The sequence below is a fragment of the Mesocricetus auratus genome, unplaced genomic scaffold, assembly GCF_017639785.1.
Source record: "Mesocricetus auratus isolate SY011 unplaced genomic scaffold, BCM_Maur_2.0 Super-Scaffold_4256, whole genome shotgun sequence".
NCBI lineage: Eukaryota > Metazoa > Chordata > Mammalia > Rodentia > Cricetidae > Mesocricetus > Mesocricetus auratus.
The window spans coordinates 61279281-61301116 of record NW_024429182.1 but is presented as its reverse complement, the minus strand read 5'-3'; the positions used below and the strand labels follow the sequence as shown (position 1 = coordinate 61301116).

Here is a 21836-nt window from a genome sequence, read left to right as displayed (position 1 = left end):
TGATTAATTTACTAACAAAGAATTTGGTATATTTACCTCTTATTTTTTGATATGCATGAATTATGTCATTTCATTTTATTAGAAAAATGCTCCATGCCCATGACATTTAAGACCTGCCTCAAGGACACAGAGCAGATATTTCCCCCAAAATTCAAGGACCAGCAACTAGCTCAAGCACCTGCCCACAGGACCAACTATGCTTAACCACTTCTCCTGTGACCATGGCAATAAGCAAATGCTTTCAGCATCATTCTGGTGCTTCCAAATCTCTACAAGGATGATAGTCATGTGCTTATGTACCTTGGAAAGGAAGGGGGAATCAGACATACAATAGGCTGCAGGGTGATCCCAATATTCAGACATTTGGGACAGGGGTCGTGTGTGTTCCCTGCTGTAAGCTGAAGGACTGACCAAGGAGCCTCTGTCTGTTCCATACTGTCCATACTGGCTTCACAAAGACTCCATAGTGATCCTGCTGTTCAATTTGATCAATGACCACTATTTGATGAGTTTCTTGTCAATTGATCCTTTTTTTTTACATAATTTTGAGCTCAAATTCAGGGTCTCTCCTGGAGCTGGCTATGGTGTCAGCCAGTGTTCATGAGGCCCCGCTTCTTCAGACAAATTCTGGTAACAGCCAGAGTCAGCTCTGATCCCTGTATTACTTGGGCCCAGCACACTGAAAAGGATTTCCCTTTGCAGCCCTGGATAGGCAACATTGAGCATCAAGGATGCTATAGAAAGAGACACTCCCAACACCCTGTCTCCCATGGACTCAGCTAAACAGGAAGGGGAAAGCTGGCAAGCTGCTACTCAATTAAGTAGAGCTTTAAAAAAAAGTTCCCTTGTGATTTGAGCTTGTACAAGAACTAAATAAATAAAACAGAAACCTTTATTGAGCCATCTCCTGCCAGCTACAAAAGCATGTAACTAGAGCCCCTCCCTAGCCCATAATCCCCTGGGAAAACCCACGTCCTGTCTTTTGAAGATATTAGAAATCCTCCATGCCTGGCTTCATCACTCCATAAGCACACAGGTTTCTGAACTAAGTACTCAGCAAATGCAATATAAAAAATCTTGTTAATCACTCAGTCCATAAAGCGTGACCTTTCTATGGCTCATTCTTTAAGCAGCTCGAAATCTCCTGAGCTCAACTATCAAATTCTCATGAGCATGAGTGACTTATGAAATTGGATGGCATATTTTATAAAGTCTGAGTATTGCAGGTGGTAGCATTGCTTTATGACAGGGTAGTAAACTTAGATTGGCGTGTTCTATTCCAAAACTGAAGGGACTCTTTTGAAGTCAGCACAGCACTGGTCCATTGCTTCTCATACACCTATTGTTCTAGCTGGCTTTCATATAAGCATGTCAAAATCGAAGTCCAAACTGAATCGTCCACCCTGGTGAGTTAAGCATACACCAAAGTATCATTAGTAAAACCCTCCCAGCAAAGTCCTTTGGAGATATTTAGGGCTCTGTGAGCTTAACCCCACCCACTCTTTTGCTCAGGAAGGCAAGGCCCCTATTCTATCCCTGCAAGTTACCAGAAGACTGCATTAATACATTGAACTCAATGGTTTCCAAAATTCAAAGATAAAAGTTAGTCAAAATGATGGAGTGAAGTTTTTCCCTTGTATATCTCAAAAGTTCATTATCAGAGAGATAGCTTAGTAGATAAGGGTCCTTGCTAAGGTATCACAAGACCTGAGTTTGATCCCTAGGACCCACAAGGCAGAAGGAGAGAACAGACATCCTCACATTGTCCTCTAACTTCAACATGTTTACTATGCCCTGTGTGTGTGTGTGTGTGTGTGTGTGTGTGTGTTACATATACACAAATACACACTATGTAAATAAATGTAAAAGTTTTAGATAATTCATGATGACATATTGGACCAGATGCCTAGAACCCTGCAGAAATGATCCTGTAGTCTTCTCGGCTGGAAGCTGTTCACAGTAAGAGAGGGAGTTGAGATGGTCTAATTGCATGAAAGTATCTTAAGGAGTCTTGGAGACAAACACAGGAACTTAACCCTGGGGGAAATGGATGTGGTATGCCACTCTCCTGATGACCCCCATCCCATCCTACAAGAGTGTAGAGTCAGAAAACAAACCTCAGCCCTTTTAGGGAACACTCCTTCCTCACACACTCCGTGGTCCCCTCTGATGCTTTCATAAGTCAGTTAGGTACACATGAGTAAGATGCCCATCACTGCCTAAACAGTCTCCACAGGACACCCAGGAAATCCCAGGGAAATGCCCCAAAGCATCCTGGGTAGCCTAGGATCCAGTATGGCAAGAGCGGTTGCACCATGGCGGGAACAGGAGCCCACACAGACTGTCCCAGGGCAGACTGAGGAAGAAGTGTGCATGAAGGAACCTGACTGAAGACTTGCACATCAAGTTACCACTCGGCTCCACTCTTAGGCTAGACATGAGTGAGTGACCCGAATCAACTCACTTTTGGCCCTTCCAGTTTCTGAGAAGGTGAACTGAAGTTTGCTTTTAAATGACAGTACATGAATAGGTGTACACATTCACATTCATAAGGCCTAGAAAGAGAATACTGCCAGATAGTCAGGCGGGAGTGGATGCTTTGTGGCCGGAGTCCTGAGGAGCTGTCCCTGCCTCCATTCCTCCTTTCCTTGGCCAGCACCCAGAGTTCAGCTGGGCCTGGCCTGCTGTGAGAGGGATGACCCAGCCCTAGCCCTCCCCCCACATCTCCTGCTCTGCAGCCTGTCTGCATCTGCAGCAGAGAAGGGAAAGGTGTTTCTAGGAAACAACCTGGCAGGGAGAAGCATGCCACTGCAGAGTTTGGGAATTTGCTTTGGATTCACAAGGCCATTACTGCATTCATTACAATTACCCTCACACTGTCTTCATTACCCCCTCCTGTGTTCCACTGCGCTCTGTGAAGAAATCCAACTGGGCTACAATATTGTACTGGCTCATTTTTGTGCCCAAAAGCCAAAGTAAGAAATAGAAGTCCTTGGAAGGAGGTTCACATACAGCTCTCTCCACTCAAAATGAGATTCGGGAATCACTTTATTTAAAAACAATCTAATTAATCCAGAAAAGGGATATTCCCTTTGGGGTTAAGATACCCGTAGGGGCTTATCCCTAAGGTTTGGGCCCTGAAGCCAGGCCTGAGGATGGCAGGAATCTTTCCCACACTGGGTGGTTCATGCTTTGCAGACCCCCCTTTAAGAAAGGAAGCAGAGGCAGCTTCTCCTGCAGTTTGCTCAGGTCTCAAATCCTTGAACTTCTACGTCTGTCAGCCTAAACACAGGTGTGGTGGTGGGCGGGAAGACCAGTCCATTCCCAGGGGCCCCAGGAGCCCACCTCCTCCCTATCTCCTCATGCTTGTTCAGGGCTCTTACCCCTCTCTCCAGCAGCATGTCTCGGAAATGAGTCACACGCTCCTCCAGGGGCAGGAGAATCTGTGGCGGCGGTGTCTGTGGCCCCTTGTCCACTTGCCGGGTCTCCTCTGGTCCAGGGCTTCCACAGCTTTCAGTCCTTTAGGACATAAGATGAAGAGTTAACCATGCCCAAGGAGATCCAACTGGTTCCCACTGAAACCTTAAATCCCCCTGAGAGTACTCTTTACAGACCAAAGAGTCTTGAGTCACATCCAATGGCTTATGCTTATAATCTAGCTTGTGAAAGCCTAGAGCAGCAGGACCTCCGTGGGTTGGAGGCCTAGACTGTAGAGTAAGTCCTTGTCTCAAACAAGTAAACAAAACAAGAAAAGAGAAACAGAGTCTTGAAAAGCTCCTTGGGCTAAGTTGGCAAAAGAGAATTTCCTTGCCTTGAAAGGCAAGTGACTTTGCTGTGTTCTGTGGGGAGACTGAGATTAAAGCCCTGGCCTATAGCCCCAGTCCCAAGACGATGATGGCTGGGGCAGAACCATAGGGCTGTCTCTAAAATGACCATACCCTGGAGAATAGACAGAAGAGGGAAAGGGAGTCCCACCCTTCTGAAGCACACCTGAGCTGTGCTTGTCAAGGTGGCAGGTCTTTTCATAGCTCTGCCTTATTCTATAAGCACCTGGAAGTCTCCTGCATCTGGAAGAAAATAGTTGACCAAAGTTGGTACTGTTATTCCTCATTCTGGCGTCCCCTCTCTAACAGACTGCTGTGACATCCCTGCCATTGAGGATGCAGCTGGCCTTTGCCCTTTCCTGCATTCCAGAGCTCAGACTTACCCTGACCACTCTGATGTCTTCTAGGGTCTGTTGCCCAGCCCAAGTCCCACATCTGTCTATGATCAGGCCCATGACAGTTTCTGTTCAAAATGACAGGCAGAATAGGTACTGCTGGGACTTAGTCACCCCTCTGTAGCACCCTTATCTTTGCTGCTCTCAGTGATGATAAGGTCACATAGATTGCCCATACCAGCAGAAGTCTAGCCATGTGTTGAGAGCATTCAGTATTCTGTGCCTAATAAGGGTTTTTGTTCATAGCACTATAGTACAGACTATTCCAGACCAATGGGGACTATACAAAGGAACAACAAAAGGGTACTGATCCTACAAGGGGATTTTATTTATAGACCAGATATTTCAGGAAAATGTACCATCTTTGCTTCTCCTACAATGAGGAGGAATTTTGAAAATGGAAATTTACCAGTGATCTGTGATCTGTGAGCCAGACTGCAAAGTTATAATTAGGACTTCTTTGTAGTAAGTTAGCTCAGAATAGAAGCACAGAAACAAGGCTTGTATTGTTGTACCTAGAGCACATCATGCCCTCCTGTTACTGCTTATCCAACAAAATATTTCGTTCAGAACCATTGGGTGCCTTCCAGAGTGTGGGGCTCCCTGGCTTGCCTGGATCAGTCAGAGGCAAATGCAAAGATCTTGTCATATTTCTGGGTTCTTGTGTTGAGGTAGGCTTTGTACCTTTAATAAAAGATGAAACTGAGTGTTCCTGTGGGTGTCAAAGCTTGCTCACTCTGCATTGTGCCCAGAGGGAAGGGCATCTGAACACTGGCTTGTCATCATGATGGCATGTCCCTCTGATGTCAGGTATTTGCAGAACCCTCAGTCGTCCCCCACAAAAAACCTCAGTTGCCCCCCTGATTTTGTAAACATCTTAGGTCAAATTGAAGTTTGGAGGGGTTGCTTTTGTCCAACCTGCCACCCACAGAAGATGTTCTCCAACTCTAGGTACCAGCATCTCAGAGTCTCCCAACTCCAGTGGAGAACATGCTGTTTGCCTCCTGTTTCCTCTGCTACTTAGAAAGATGCTGATGTGACCATCTCCATCCCCACAGAGAGGCTCTGATCTCCCGTGAGTGCTCCTCAGCCCAGCTCTCTGTGTATAACAAGATCACCACAGCCTTTCAGATGCCCTCTTTCACCTGGGTCCTCCCTGTGGAGCCATCCTGAGGCTAAACTAGTTGGTCAGGCAACTAAATGGCAATCCTCAAACAGATGTCTGTGGTAATCTAGCAGTCTTAGTCCACTCTGCAAGCCTGAGTCACTAGGCCATCTCATCAATGTCAACTGTCATACTCTCCATGTAGAAGATGTACACCCCTGAGCAAATGCATGGGGCCTATGTTCAAATATGGGGCAACAACAGTACCCCTTTATGAGCTGCTGAAGGGTAGAAGTCATCCCCTCAGAGCTATCTAACCCTGACACCTCTCACATCACATGTTCACAATGGGACCTACATTGTATCAGAAACAGAGAGCTTTAGACCAGCCAGATATTTCACCCACCCAGGCCATGTCATCTGGTGGGCATGGATTGAAGAGTGGCACACACACACACACACATACACACACACACACACACACACACACACACACACACACACACAACCTAGGACAGGTGCTCTTGGGCTGGGCCTCTGGATAGCATTCCTATCATGCCAGCATCTTCTCAGATATAGAACTTTGAGTTGAACATGGGAGAAGAGAAACGAGCGTTACCTCAGGCCACTGCAGCCATGAGGCCACCACCTTTGCAGAGAGAGCTGATGGCTGGGAAGATGCTAGCTCTAGGGGAGAGTCCCATTGATGTGATGGGCTCAAGGGACAAAGCACCAATGTGAACAGGCCATGTGTTCAGTGTCCTCTGCACCCCATGATGAGGCTGCCTTGTGTACACAGCCAAGCTGTGGAAATCTCTGGATCTTAATTTAAGTGAGATATGATGTTTCAACAAGATGCTCTTGGCATGGCTGCAGCACAAGTCTGTGATGTGATGGGTCCTGTTGACTCCACACTACTGAAACAGTGGACATCAGGCCCGCCACTGTCTTGGCAGCACTGCCTCCCCTAGACAAGCAGCTTCTCTCTATATAGGGTGGTAGCCCTTGGCTGTAGTAGCCCAAGGCAACAGCAGTTTCTCTTCTCTAGTGTTCTGTCTTGGACAATGGCCAACCCAAAGGCCTCCTATTCCTGCAAAGCAGCTGGAAGGATGCCGTGAAGGGGAGTGGAAGTCAGAGGCCTAGCTCAAGAACACATCACTACATCCTGTTACACTGGGGTTTCATCTCTGACCCCTCACTGTGGCTGGGACTTGGTCTGTCTGCAGCACTCTTTTGCTGCAGCTCCTACAGATCTGGTAAACAAGACTCTTCTGTTGTCACCCAACTGGTTATCAGTAGGTAATGTCAAAGGCAGTTGTGCCCGCCTCTAGAAGTTCTGAGGGCAAGTTCCTGCAAATGGACAGTGAGCTAGCTTATGTCTGTCAGTGCTGGGCATCGAGGCCAGGCTTGTAGTCTTAGTAGTAGAGATGTCTCCAGCCTGGTAAGTCTTCCATCTGTCTGTCTCAGTTTTCAAGTAGGAAGGCCCTGCTAGAATCATCCTAGAGGCCTTACCAGATACCGGCTGGAGCTCTCAGAGGCTCCTAGTACTTTGATGTACTTTTGTCTTATGGCACATTCACATGGCTCATCAGCTCTTGCAACTGTGACTGTACTGTTTACCTCCTGGGGTCAGTGTACATGGTGGTGATGGGCAGAGCAGGAGGTAGCCTGGACCCTCATGACTTGGGCCTGTGACAGTACTTTTCAGGTCTTTGACAGGATTCCTGACACAGAAGTGAATGTCCTGACAGACCAGAGGGTCTGTATTGTCCACAAGTAGAACCTTTCCAGATCCCAGACAGGACCACACTTGAGGGGCCACCAATGAGGTGATCCAGGCTGTCCTGTGAGATCCATCAGTCATGTGGTTAGTGGTTCAGGACTCAGCCCCAGGCACCACCCTAGTCAGGGAATGGGTAGGGACTTCCCATGGTATCCAGCCTTTCCACTAGTGAATTAGCCAATCACAATGAATGAAACCAAAATAAAGCTCTTGTATAGTGTGTTTTGGTCACTTTCTAGATAGGATCACACCAGCTCCCTGTACAGGCAGTGTACGCCTGCTCTTCAGCGACAAAGCTCCCGCCCTTGGGACCTGTATAGATTTTACCAGTCTCTTACACTGACTGTTGCTGGGTTGTTCCCTTTTGAGGAAACTGAAATCACAAGTATATCATTTTTGGTGAGTCCTGTAAAGTTTTGACAACTTGGCCAACTTAACCTAAAGGAAGGTTAGGGATCCCCCCACCATGTGGGGCCATATGTTGATATGCGGACTGCCTCACCACACTGCTGTGGAAATGTAAACAAACAATAGAACAGGTAGGTCTCTCAGGGTTAGATGAGATCAGGGCAATGGTATTTGTGGCTTCATTACAAAGACTCCTGAGGTAGCAAGTATGCTCTGTGTCCCCCTTTTGATGTTCCCTGACACCACAGGACTCAGTTTTTCAGATCTTGAACCTCAACACGGTAACATAAATTAGCCTCAATTACTTGTAAATGGCCTAGTTTCTGATACTCTCAGTTATAACATCAGATGTGGATGAAGACATCAGAGACCACTAACAATTGGTGTCTGCAGTGGGAACCACTGTACTGGGACAGAATCCCTGACCTGGGGTCTTGTGAAAGTTGGCATGGATATTGGAAAGACACGTAGGACACCCACCCAGTTGGGGTAAGAAAGGTATGGTCATAATTAGGCCCAGTGAGCCCTCTTCTACATGGTAGGCATTTGGGAGGCCTCTCCAGTCCAGGTGGTGTGTGGAGGTTCTCTGAGTGGCAGGATCCAGACACCACCAAGTCTTCTGACACTGTACAGCCATTATGAGGCAGGACTAGAATTGCTTCCTAAAGACAATAGATTTTGCTGTCTTTGGCTTTCCTTCTTGTGGCACCTATAAGACCCAAGTCCTCACAGCCCAACCCGATTCCAGCTGCTGTCTTAGCACTGTAGGCTGGTGACTGCAGGAGCCGTCCAGTGTGCAATCACTCCCACATTGTGTAAAGCTTCTGAATGTGTGGCCATGGGGTTCTACTATCACTGAGGAAAGTAATCAAAAGAATTTATGACAAGAAATTGTCTTTACAAATGTACCCTAGTTCAGATTTTTCATTCTTGCATACAAGTCAGGAGCCGGGAGAGAAACGAAAGGACTCAAATAAGACTGGATGCCCCAGCAGTCCATGAGTTAGCTCTGCATGTGTGCACTAATTTCTCCATTCCTGCTGGCTTTATGCCCACTAGCAATAACATAGGATTCACCTTGTGGGGTGGAGGAAGAATGTTGGGAACTAATTAAGTTTGCTCTCTATGGTCTCACACACCTTAGACCTCACCCTAAAATGTACTGTGATCTGAGGCAACTCTCCTTGAACTCTGTTTCTTTTCTGTACTCTTTCTATCCATAAAGTTTAAAAACTGATAGTATCTGTCATTTGATTTTCTTTTCTTTTTTTGTTGTTGTTTTTTTTTCCAGACACGGTTTCTCTGTATTGTTTTGGAGACTGTCCTGGAACTCGCTCTGTAGACCCAAGCTGGCCTCAAACTCACAGAGATCTGCCTGCCTCTGCCTCCTGAGTGCTGGGATTCAAGGCGTGTGCCACCAATGCCCAGCATCCATTTGATATTTTAAAAAATTAAGTGAGATAAGAATGTCTGGTGTCTGCTTACAATTCTGTGTGTAATATCCCCCTTTAAATTGATATCATGTACTTAAATGGCTTAGTACAGTCAATAATATTGACTTGGGATTTGCTAACAATGGTGATGATGTTAATAATGAGGGTGATGCCATTGGGATTGTGGTAATGATGGTGATGATGGTAGTGATAATAAAGATTGTGATGCTGTTAGTAATGGCGGCAATGATGGTGACCATGATGGGAATGATGACATGAATGATGGTGATGATGACAGTTGAGAAGATGGTGATTATGATGGTAGCACTGGTGATAATTCTTAACCCTCATTGGCTATGGTGGCTTGGACCATCCATAATACTCCTCTCCAACCAGGTTACAGCTTCTGTCTAGCTGGGGATGTATCCGTATCCCCTTTTATTTGATTTAATGGATGAGGAGAACAATTCTGTCTTCCAGCAAAAATGACTGGGAATTTATCATCAAAATATCACCAGCCTGTAACTCTAGTGTTAGACACAATATAAAATTCTGCAGGAATCAAAGTTTCTGTGAATCTTTTTGCCTTATGGGGCCTCCGACATCTTATCGTGCAGTGTTACAAATGATCTTCAGATGTAGCATACTTTGAGCGATCTCTGTGTCTGGCATTTAGCCTACACACTGTGCCGTGCAGGGGTATGCTTCTGGCAGCTGTAAAGCAGGTTGGTTCATCAATCTGGGGCTCTGGGGCTCTGGAAAAGACCAGAGCAAGGGAGCCTGAGCTCAGCCCACACTGTTCAGGTAGAAACTAAGGCTCATGCTGTCATCAGGACAGATGCCTCTCTAAGTTGGATCATGGCCATAGGCAAAATTTGAGCTATGGGGCCTGGGCACAGTTCTAAGCCAGAAACATGCAAGGAGCTGAGCAGAGCTATTGTTCCTCTGCTTGTCTCTTGATGATTTACAAAGAAGGCTCCCAGGTTCACCAAAACCCTTATCTTCTATGCCCCAGGCCAGGAAGGCCTCCAATGGCTGAGTAGCTATCCTGTGTGTCCTCAGTGTAGTCACAGTTATTTGTCTCTCCCAGCATCTGCTGACCTTGTAGTTACGACTGTTAGTATACATCAGGAACCACGCTAGATGTAGAGGACAGAATGAAGAATAATTGGAGTATGAAGTCAGAACACAGCTATTATGGGTCCTACAGCATACTGGTGACCCTGTGGGCAATGAGTCCCTTGATTATATATTATCTGCTGAAAAGTATTTTGCTTACAATTCTCTGTGTATTGAGTCCTCTAAGTTGAGATAATGCATCCAAATAGCTTATTACGATGGCCGATATGCAAAGGTTCTGATTTGATTAATGGTGTTGGTGGCCTCTGCTGACTTGTGGCAGCATCTCAGTGTGCCTTGAGCTCCAACTCCTGGGACCACCAGAAGCAAGACATGCTATAGCTGACCAGGCAGCAGGCACTGTCTGGTATACCTGTTTCACTGGTGGCTCCGTTGAATACTATGTCCCTCTTACATTGCTCCAATGCTTGGATTATCTAAACCTGGAAGGTTCTCTAGCAGTTATAGGTTCTTATTCACTAGCATATATGTGTTTCTGCAATGTGACCCTGCAGCATGTCACTGGGAACACAAGAAGGGGGTGTCTGGGAAGCTGACATTTATTGTGGCCTACACACAGCACATGCTTGTTAAGGGAACTTGTACCCATCTCTAAGGACGACCCCAACCAGATTAGATGTTGGCCAAGGGATAGCAGTGGGTGCTTAGAGCATGACTGACAATGACTGATCAGCCACTTACAGAGCAAACTGTAACAAGAAAAACCCACTTCCCTCCCTCTGCCTACTGCCTCCAGGCAGAATAATAGCAATGGTCATGATGGCAATGATGGTGATAATAATGATGATAATGGTGATGGTGGTCATTTTTGGTGTATACCTTTTGGGGACTCTTGGAGAAAAGAAACAGATCATGGGCCCATGCATCTCAGAACACAGGGCTCTTTGGAAACCTGACTTAAAATGAAAAGAAGCCTCAAGTGCTCAATACAGGAAAGGCAGGGGACACTTTTTAAAACCTTCTTAGATCCATAGCCCAAAGCAGACAGAGTTGCAAGACAAACAAAACAAAAAGCCACAGACTTCTTGACACACTGAATTATGAATGGGTACTGCCTGGTCACAGCCCCACAGATCTTCAGCATCTGAGAAGGCAAATGGAGGCCCCACAGCCTGAGGCCCTGAGCACTAGCAAGTCTAAGACCCCACAGTGAGCAAAGTCCTAGGGTTAGAGATAGCCTGACCTCAGCCTAAGCATCTTTCAAAACTGTAGCTGACATAGCAGTGTCTGAACTGCAGGCAAGTCCATGGGGAGGCTAGAGTAGTGGGGCTGTGAAAAACCCTTTCCTGGGTAAAACCTCCGCTGAAGAAAAATTAGGGCAGACAGAAGCACCAGGGACAACATAGGGATGGCTAGGCAAAGGAAGCCTTGGGGGAGAAGAACAGAGTCCAAACACAGGGCCTCTGTGCTGGAGAGGGTGCTGGGCAGAGCTCAGGAGCACAGCTCCAGTCCTACCCATCACAACATGTCAACATGGACATCCAAACCGAAGCCTAGCCCCACTCAGTACACCGATGAGGACATGGACAAAATAGTGTCTGTCCCCAATGGAGCAAGGTTGGCATACCCAAGAGCCTGAGGAGAGCATTACCTCAGAAACTGAGCTAAAACTTTTAGAAAGGGTATGATAGATGCTACTAAATAACAGCACAAGGACGATCAGGAAACAAGAGGAAGCAGACAATTGGGAAATAAAGGTTTGGAAAAGGAATAAAAGAAAATCCAGGAAATGTTTGAAAACCAAAGGAAAACATTAGAGAGGAAAAACACAGTATCCAGAACACATGTGTGAGCAAGGGTGATGATGTCTTAACAGAAATAGAAAGTGAGGGGCCAGTGAGATAGCCCAGTGGGCAAAGATGCATACTCCCTAATGGTGGAAGCCTCAGTTCAGCATCTAAAGCCCACAGAGAGGTGAAGGAGAGAACCCTCTACAAAGTTATCTCTTTCTGTCTCTCTCCCTCTACACACACACACCACCGCCACCACCACCACCACCACCACCATGCACACACATATGTTCCACAGTAATAAATAAACAGTTGAAAAGAGTTCAAAGTCAAGAAGGGAGAGTACCAGGATGCTAAGAATGTGGTATCAGAAAGGGTGGAGAAGAGCCACAGAGCAGACTTGGGGTTGATGGGGAAGTCCTGTGTATATGTCAATAAAGCACTGTTGACCAATAGGGAAGCAAGATAGGTGGGACTAGGAGTCGAGGAGTATTCTGGGAAGGAGAAACACAGGGAGTCACGATGTAGCCACCATAGGGATAAGAAGTCCGGACCCTTTTCTCCAGTAAGAGAAATAATTAGATTAACAATTATGGAGTAAATATTTAAGTCAGAGATAGCCAGTAAGAAACAAGCATGGCCAGCAGCTTCATAATTAATACAGTGTCTTGCGTGTTATTTGGGGACTATAACGTGGCAGAGCCCAGGCGACTAGTGGGGAGAAACCAAAGCGGTTGGCAAAGAAAAGGCTTGACTCAACATGGGATATCCAGTAAGATGAACAATGGTGCAAGAGAACACAGCAAAACGCAGGCAGAAAATTGTCCAGACGTGGAAAGACACCTCCATATTTTGGTAGCATACACCTCCGACCTGTGACCATTAACCAATAATTAGTAAAGAGCATTTCTTATCATCATTTAAAACACAACACCTATGTCAAAACCTAGTAGTTTGTAATAAGCAGATCATCTGTGAAGGACACCAGGGAACACACAAGCTGTTTTGGAAACTGACTTTGAAAGCAGGACATCAGGCACTTAGTCTGTGAAGCACCTAGAATCGCCTGCGTAGAGAGTCTCAATAAAGGGTTCTCTACATTGAAGTAGCCTGTGTGTGTATCTATAGGGATGGTCTTAATTCATTTAATTGATGCGAGGTAACCCATCCCACTGTGGGTGGCACCATTGCCTAGGCAGAGGACCCTGAAACTGTATGAATGAAGAAATGGAACCCAACACAATAAGCAAGCAGCAGGGCATGCATGTGTTCATCCTTCCTCTGCTCTTACCTTCTCAATAATTATGGGCTGACCCCTGGAATTGTGAGCCAAAGTCAATCCTTTCTCCCCTCAGAGGTTTGTTGTTGGGTGCTTCATTACAGCCACAGAAACCAGGGTGGTGTGTAAAGGCACCTATCCCACAAGTCTGATGATCTGAGATTGATCCATGAAACCAATGGAAAGGCAAAGGAAAGAACTGACTCTACAAAGCTGCCCTTGACATCACATATATGTCATGACATGCATGTGCCCTGCCCCCACATTGCAAGCACATAAAAGAATAGAGAAAATTAAAACAATATTAATGGCAGCAATATTCAAACTATTTAGTGCAAGCAAAATGACAAAATTCAGACACAAGAATTTAACAATCTTGAAGAAAAGAATGAATGTATCAATCACCTGTTACATCCCAGAAAGTTATGGCCAGGTATGGTGCCCTCCTGGTGGATCTCCTCAGTACTACTAGGAGACACCCCTGCCTACCATAAACTAAACCTGAACCTGGACCTGGTATCTGTGTGACTCTAGGTACACAGTATCATGGGCCAAGACTACACAGCACCCATCTCTGTAAAGAAATTTCAATGTCTTCAGTGACAAATGGTGAGTGCATGGGACAAGTCTATACACTAAAAGAAATGTAGAGGAAATTAACAACAGCATGAAGCATCTGAACTTGACTGAGATGTGTTTAAGACGTAAAATTGTGCCTTTAATCCCAGCACTCAGAAGGCAGAGACATGTGAACTTCAGTGAGTTCAAGGCCAGCTTGATCCACAGAGCAAATTCCAGGGCAGGCTCCAAAGCTACACAGAGAAACTCTGTCTCGAATCTCTTCCCCCAAAAGACATAAAATTGCAAAAGAAAACAAATCAAGTAAACACGAACCCTTTAAGCCTGGAGACCATCTAATAATATCAAAAGATGATTAATGGTTTGCTTTTAATGCTTATATTAAGTCATTATCCTAAAATATTTACAAATGAAATGTACACATTACTTGGGGTTTGTTTCAGATTAACTGTGGAGCCATGATCTAGAGCTTCCTCACACCCACACAAGCCTACAGGCCAACCTAATGTAGAGACCCTTGCTGAGATCCCTGGATGATTGGAGGTTGTGGGAGCAGGAAAATCAAAATGTGATGGTGAGGTGTATTTTGTTTATTGTGTTGAATTCTTCTGTACTTAAAGTTAAGATAACCAATGCTTCAAGATGGGAAATGCTCGTTTGTCATCCTCACTAAGGGATCTGCTCCAGCAGTGTTAGTGGGAGAGTGGCTTGTCTTCTCTCTCCCATCAGCTCCAGGGCTGTTTGCTTTGATACAATGACTTTGTCTAACCTGGGTATAACAAATGCACCAGCACACTGCCCCTTCATTGGTGCTATCCTGCCTCCAGGCAAGACCCTCAGGCAGCTTCCCTCTTGAGGAGCACACCCTGGCTTCCTTGTCTTGCTGGCCTTTGATCACCCAGAATTGTTACCACCTTTCTTCCCCAAATTTAGTAGTCTCTATAATAGAGAAGAACCACAAAGATCAGAATTAACCTGTTGTTTATCACATGGAAAACAAGGTGTCTTTCAAAGAAGATGAGATGAAAGGGGCTTACATAGCTATACAGTGCCTCTGCAGGGCTTGAGATGTTCAAAGCTGTTGACAATCTGTTTTATAAAAAAAATTAATGCGGAGATCCTTCCCCCCTTGATAGTGTCCTTCTGTATTCCTGTAGTGACGTGTGTGGAACCTCTGGCAGACAGGTATCACACAATAAACTCTGGCTAGTTGACTTCTGCAAGATTACTGAAGGCAGATGGGCCCCTGGAAAGAAAACATGCCACCTCACAAGCTACCTATTCATGTATGATACTGTCTAACAACTTCAAAAGTTGCAGCTATTTCAAAAATCCTTTTTGGTTTTTTTTTTTTTTTGGTTTTACGAGACAGGGTTTCTCTGTATTGTTTTGGAGGCTGTCGGTAGAGCCTGGCCTCGAGCTCACAGAGATCTGCCTGCCTCTGCCTCCCGAGTGCTGGGATTAAAGGCGTGCGCCACCACCGCCCGGCTTATTTCAGAAATCCTAATTGTCCTTTGGGTCCTGGAGGAGGTTGAGAAATAGCTAGAATTTCTGTCTCAGTGTGGACAGCTACACTGGGCATTGGAGTTTGACAATCAGTGGGAGGGAAGGCATTCTGTTGGTGCCAAGAGCTCTGGATCCCAGTCAAAAGGGAGAGTGCAGTAGACAAGGGCAAAGTAGAGTTGGGCATTAAAACTGGCTGCTGCAAAAAGAGAAACATGGCATGTACTCTCTCATATATGGATTTTAGACATAGATCTGGGGAGCGCCAGCCTACAATCCCATGGCCAGAGAGTCTGGGAAACAGAAACTTCATTCAGTGGCTGATCGAAGAAGAGGCAGACTCCCTTGGTTAAGTACTGAGCTGAACTCAAGAAAGCCAGTAACAGAGAGGGAGGACTGATGATCAAAGGGATTAAGACTGGGCTGGTTTAACCCCCAGAAACAGCTGACCAGACAAAGGTTAACTCTTGAATCCCAGGCATCAGCCTGGGAATCCAGCATGGGACTGATGAAGACCCCCTGAATCTGGGTGTCAGTGAGGAGGCCTAGGGAATCTATTGAGCCTTGGGCAGCAGATCAGTACCCATCCCAAGTATACACACGGACTTTGGACTCCCATAGAACAATGTGAGGTGCACTCTCACCCTTAACTCTTGGGGAAGGGTCTAGGCCCTGCCCTATATGAAATGACAGACTATGGACACCCCCATGGAGGGCCTCACCCTCCCTGGGGGAATGAGGGGATAACGGGGGGGGTTGGGGGGAGGGCATGGGAGGAGGGGAGGGAATGGGAGAGGGACCTGGAACTGACTTGTGAAGCAACCTCGTTTCTTATCTAAATTTAAACTGGAAAAAAAACTGGCTGCTGAAGTGAGGTACTCATAGTCTCAGAACCAGAAACCAGCACATTACCCCAAGGCCCCAGATTATCCTCCTCTGTGCCACTGTCTGTGCAGCCCCAAACCTGTACACACTGAGTGGTGACAAGCATTTGTTCAGTGCATGACAAATGAGGAGGACTAGAGTCACATCATCTGGGAAGGTGTCCAGTCACTTATTCATTCATCCATCCACTTTGCCTGCCTTCCTGAGTCTCAACCTTTCGTAGCAGAAGTGAGACTGTGTGGTCACCGGGCAAGAGACACAAGTCTAGTATTGTCTCAGAAATCTGCATCCCGCTAGCAAGATGGGAATGGGAAGCACACAGACCTGCCTGAAGCATATGGGGGCCCTGTCTGTAGGAGCTTGCACACAGATTGAAGCCAGTCAGATAGAACCTGGGGGTGGAGAAGAAATGCCTTCCTCTCTTCTTTGTGAGAGCAGTTTGCTGATGCGCCCCAGCATGATGAAGGAACTGCACGGACACAGGGCTGTGCTACAGAGCTCAGGAAAGCCCAAGGTTCTTCAGCAATCACCAGACTATAGGGTTCTTGAACAGAATGTATGAACAGATCCTCATTGGAAGATGTTCTGCAAAAGGCCATTCTATTCATGAGATGGGAGTGCAGAAGTGACACACTGATTTTATTTCCAAGTTCTCAGCCAGCCTGGGCCATCCCAAGGATGCCTGCCAGTCAGCACTCCCTCACCAGGATGAAGATCATGAGGCCAATTGGTGCTCACCATGTAATGGGTGTAAGTGATGTGGGTGTCGAACAGTAGTGTACAAATGAGAACCAATAAAGAACAATCAGAGACCAGGCCCTCTGGACCCCATTCTAGATGGGCTTCTTGCCAGCCAGATTTCAGACTTCTCTCAGTATAGTTAACAGCTTGATGGGAAATAAGAACTCCACCTGTCCCCCACACATTAGGAAATCGCCCTGTGTCCAGACATAGCAAAAAAAGGCTTACATAATGGTCTCCTGACTATTGCTCCCTCAACTAAGAGATACACGAGTTTCTTTGTCACTTTCAAAAAAATGAATAAATTTGGAGAACTGTTCACTTTGTGGCTTAAAAAGACAGATTGAAATCCCATGACAAATAGCTGCTTCTGCACTCAATCTTTTCACAGGCAGATGTCAATGAAGGGTCCTGTGTGGAACACCTTAGTGATATGTGGCACAGGTCCAATACATTTTTAAAGACACAGATTTCTACGTAGAGTCAACCGGTCACCAAAAAGAATTAATTAAGTGCAAGGGATTACTTAAAAGGTAAGTGGAGGTGAATTAATTTGTCCATCACTATACATGTCAAAGACTACAAAGACCTCACACTCTCCCTTGTCTCACAAGGTCCCCAGGGAATTGGGCAGACCACTAAGGCTGGCATAGTGAGGCAGAAAAGTCTATTGTCCTCCAGGGACATCTTTAGAAATGTGTTTTCAGAATTGTCTTACAGCATTTTTAAATACTTCCCATTCTCCATAGTTGATTTTTCAAAATGGCCCCCATAGGCTCATCTGTATGAATACTTGGTCTCCAGTTGGCAGAACTGTTTAGAAAGGATTAGGAAATGTGGCCTTGTTGAAGGAGGCATGTTACTTGGGGCTTTGAGGTTTCAAAAGATCCACACCATTCTAAGTGTGTTTTCTCTCTCTGCCTCCTACTTGCAGATGAAGATGTGAGCTCTCAGATGCTCTAGGAACCATGTTTCTGCTCCAGCATCATGGCCTGTAACCATCTGTAACAGTAAGCCCAATTAAACACTTTCTTTCACAGGTTACCATGGTCATGGTGTTTTGTCACTGCATTAGAAAAGTAACTAAGATACTGGGTTAGGAAGGAGAAGCACTTAGCTCACACTGTGAGGACTGGGACTTTGTATGCTGACCTCCTTCCTGCTGATCAGGTAACAACAGCTCCCTGACTACATAGGGACACCTCATTCACCCTCTTACAGAAAGCATTATCCATGGATAAACTTGACTTGAAGACTATCCAAGGATTTGGAGCTTCTAAGCCTCCCATCTTGGCCTTGTTGACCCAGGATTGAAAGTTACTATTAAATTCTTAGGTTTGACTTTTGGATAATGACATTTTAAATTTGTTCTGGAAGGACTCATCTTGATATAGGGTCCTGTCTGGGGTTCATACCTACAAGAAGATGAATCATCGTCATACAGTCCCTGGGAGAGAATCTCAAGAACACAAGGGTGGGGAGTCTCTGTGGGACACACCTCATCCTAAGTGGTCTGAAATTGCTTTACTGTGAAGCTCCATCTGGAGACTCTTGGTTTCTGGGATTAGATCAATAGAAGCAGATTTGAAGAAAGCAACAGGACATAAGGCCTCCTCGTCTTACTCACTCCAGCATCTTGGGTCTTCAGGGAGAACTGTGTATGACCTCAAAAAGTACCTATGGTAGTTACATTCTCATAGCTGACAAAACACCCAACAAAAGCAAGTTAAAGAAGAGTTTATTTTGACCCATAGTTTGGGGGTATAGTCTATCATATCAAGGAAGACATGGTGGCAAAGGAATGTGGCAGCTTGTCACATTGTGTCTATAGTGTGGGATCTCAGACAGTAGATGCTGCTGTCCACATTCAGAGTGTGTGTTAATCCTAAAGCTAAGCCTTTCTGGAAACACTGTCATGGATATGTGCAGAATTATATCTTCCAGGTGATTCTAAATCCTGCCAAGTTGATAATCAAGACTAACCATAGCAACACTTTACTTGAACTGACAGTTTTTTGGCAAGAGATGGTCAGCTTTGTACATCCAAAGCCATCAACTGCATCCCAAAATGTTAGAGGCCAACACAATAAACAACATCCCATCTTTTAGTCAACCTAGTGTAAGGAATCTATACTGGTGACATGGAAATGTCAAAATGTTAACAAAGTCAATGTGCCAATGCTAACTGAGGGGCAAAATTTTATTGACTCAATAGGAACCACCATTTTTGAGTGGGAAAACCTGGCAAGCTGCCATGTATTCCTATGATGACGTCTCTGTAATGTTCCATGGTTATTTCCATTCTGATTTCTAAACCAGATGTTATACTTTTGCTGAGTCCCCCCAAAATAATTCCACTTGAATTTGAAATAAAGTCCCAACTCCCTAAAATAGACAGCATACTCCAAAAGCAGGTCCAAACTATAAAAAGACCCACTCTTCAGAAAGTAGGAACTGGCAGGGCCTCCAAGTACTGCATGAGAAGGGGACATGAAGCATAGTCAATTTTCTGGTCCCAGGGAAGATGGATGAGTTTGCATCAGGAACACATTCCACTAAATAGTAAATAACAAGCTTTCAGGAAATGGCACTCACCAGGTAGTTTAAAATACTTTTGTGTTTTGAAAGCTTGTCATTGTGACATATTTCTCCTCCAAGGGAATTTTAGGGAAAGTATCATTTGCGCCTACATTATCAGCACAATCAATTTAATTCCATCAGCGTCTGAATTCCCCAAGTGGTATCAGCTGTGCCAGGGCTCATCAGAAATTCAGGGGTAGAGAAGAATCTAGAACCACCATTATAATAGTTTGCCCCCCTCTTTTTACATACGACATATCAGGCCAGCAGTCACCCCTTGCAAGAAGGTTCTCAGTGCTTTTTGAAGGGGTAATATTGTTATTTATACTAAAGGGGCAGGTCAAGATGAAGTGACTCCAGAAAGATATGTGGAGGCATATGCCTTACTCCCTACACCAAATTCTATAATATCAAATGCATACAGTGCCCAGACCTGTGAAATGCCATTTGCCAAATGCAGTTGGGGGGTCATTAGCACTGAGCTATATGAGTGTCATGGGCACTGCAAAAAATGTGGGGCTTCAGACATGCCAGGCTTTTCTTCTGCAAGGCACAAGACAGACCTGTCTTCCACACACAGGGCAGGCCCACTTCTGCACATACAGGGGAAAAGTCGATTTCTATGAACACGAGGAGGCCTACCTTCTGCCACACAGGGAAGGCTAACCTTCTGCATGGACAGAGATGACCCACCTTCTGCATACATAGGGCATACCCAGCCTGTCTGGTACGTATACTGGATGAGGAATGAATGAGTTCCAGAGCTCCCTGGGATATTCCTGGTCCTCAGTCTCGCTCTCGGCTTCGGTGTTACTGAATATTTTTCTGCAGCGAAGACTGTCTCACCAAGGCAGCCCTGGGTGAGGACCTGGGGAGCCTGGAGGCACACCAGCATGTGACGGGCACCAGCCCCTCCCACGGCTGCAGTGGATGTAGACATGCACAACTGCAGAAACTGGAACTGCTCTGCAGGAAACATCTGTGCTCATTTCAAAGTCAGTTTTTAATTCTGGAAGACAGTCAGATGATTAGAACCAAAATTAATGTTTTGCTGTTATTTAAATGCCAACTGCTCAGAATCTGAGGCCAGTCCATTTCCTTTGCACCACAGGGAACTTGTCTCGGGTTTCAAACTCAGTGCAATTGGGCACAGACCAGCTGGGACAGCTTGGCTACCAGTCATGCTGTAGACATGAAAGCCAAAAACCTGCACTGCCTCCCATTCCTCGAACCCTTGAACCATCAAAGATCCTGGATAAAAATCTCCTATGGCCATGCAGGTCTTTCTTTGACCCTCCCACAAGGTGACCTTTCAAGGGCAAGAGTTGCGGCAGTCAGAAAGTAGAGGCCCTCGAGACTGGGATGAGAAGCTTGGCCCCAGGGTCACACAGAGTTCTGCTCCGGCTTCATGGTATCCCATCCTTCACACACCCAACACCACCTCCAGAGTGAGGCACAGCAGCAGGAGCCCAGGGATGAGTAAAACCACCCCTTGCTGGACAACAGTATCTGGTCTTACCCTCCATAGTTCTGGAAAGTTCTGTGGGTTTCTTCTCAGTTCTAAATTCAGTTAGGTCTCCTTCCAATCTACCTGGGGCATTCGTTGAAGAGAATAATCCACCCTAAGTTCCAGCTGTCAGGGTCACACTGGCCCAGCATCTAGTTTTCCCATCATCTGTTTATTTACTGAAATATCTCAGGATGAAGAACCAAAGGCATGAAGGTTCTGAAACTAGATTTCATTCTTTTTTTGTTTTGTTTTGTTGGTTTTTCAAGACAGGGTTTGTCTGTATTGCTTTGGAGCCTGTCCTGGAATTTGCTCGGTAGACCAGGCTTGGTCTCGAATTCACAGAGATCTACCTGCCTCTGCCTCCTGAGTGCTGGGATTAAAGGTGTGTGCCACCACTGCCCAGCCTAGATTTCATTCTTTATTATGCCAAGTGTCTGCTGCTTCTTCTAAGGAACACTTTTAAAAGACAAAATGTTGCCAACATGCTTGACCAAAGCCTTTGAATCTCTCCAGGACTGGGGAGATCCTGAAAGGAGCTGATAGAGAAGCCAGACGCAAAGAAGAAGGTACCTGATGGGCCCAAGCAAATCTCAGGTTCCAGTGGGATATTCATCCAGGTCCTACCTAGGCCAAAGACAGCTAAGTTCATGATTTAGCCTGGGAAATACTGCTTGGCATCCAAGACTCACCCCCACTCTTATCAGCCCCCGAAGGGGCCTGAAGCCACATCTGTCCTTCCCCCTGTCCTGTTCTGAGGACTTAGACACCATATTGCCCCAGTAAGTGATGCTCAGTATACAGAGGACAGACCAGTGACTTGGTGAAAGATACTCAAAAGGGGAGGAGAGATGTTCTATCCCACACGTGCAGCCATGCAGTGACAAGTGAGCTTGATGGATACCTTCATGTCACTAAGTACCGCATGGAATTCTGCAGACAGC

General features: G+C 45.8%; 1 protein-coding gene across 1 annotated transcript in view; it reads right to left on the bottom strand.

The window, feature by feature from the left end:
- Tcerg1l (transcription elongation regulator 1 like) overlaps positions 1-21836 on the bottom strand; it is a 184584-nt gene that overhangs the window by 18612 nt on the left and 144136 nt on the right. Inside the window, exon 9 of the mRNA XM_005064264.4 lies at positions 3384-3519. Within this exon, the coding sequence (XP_005064321.1) occupies positions 3384-3519 (136 nt within the window). The remainder of the gene's footprint in view (positions 1-3383; positions 3520-21836) is intronic.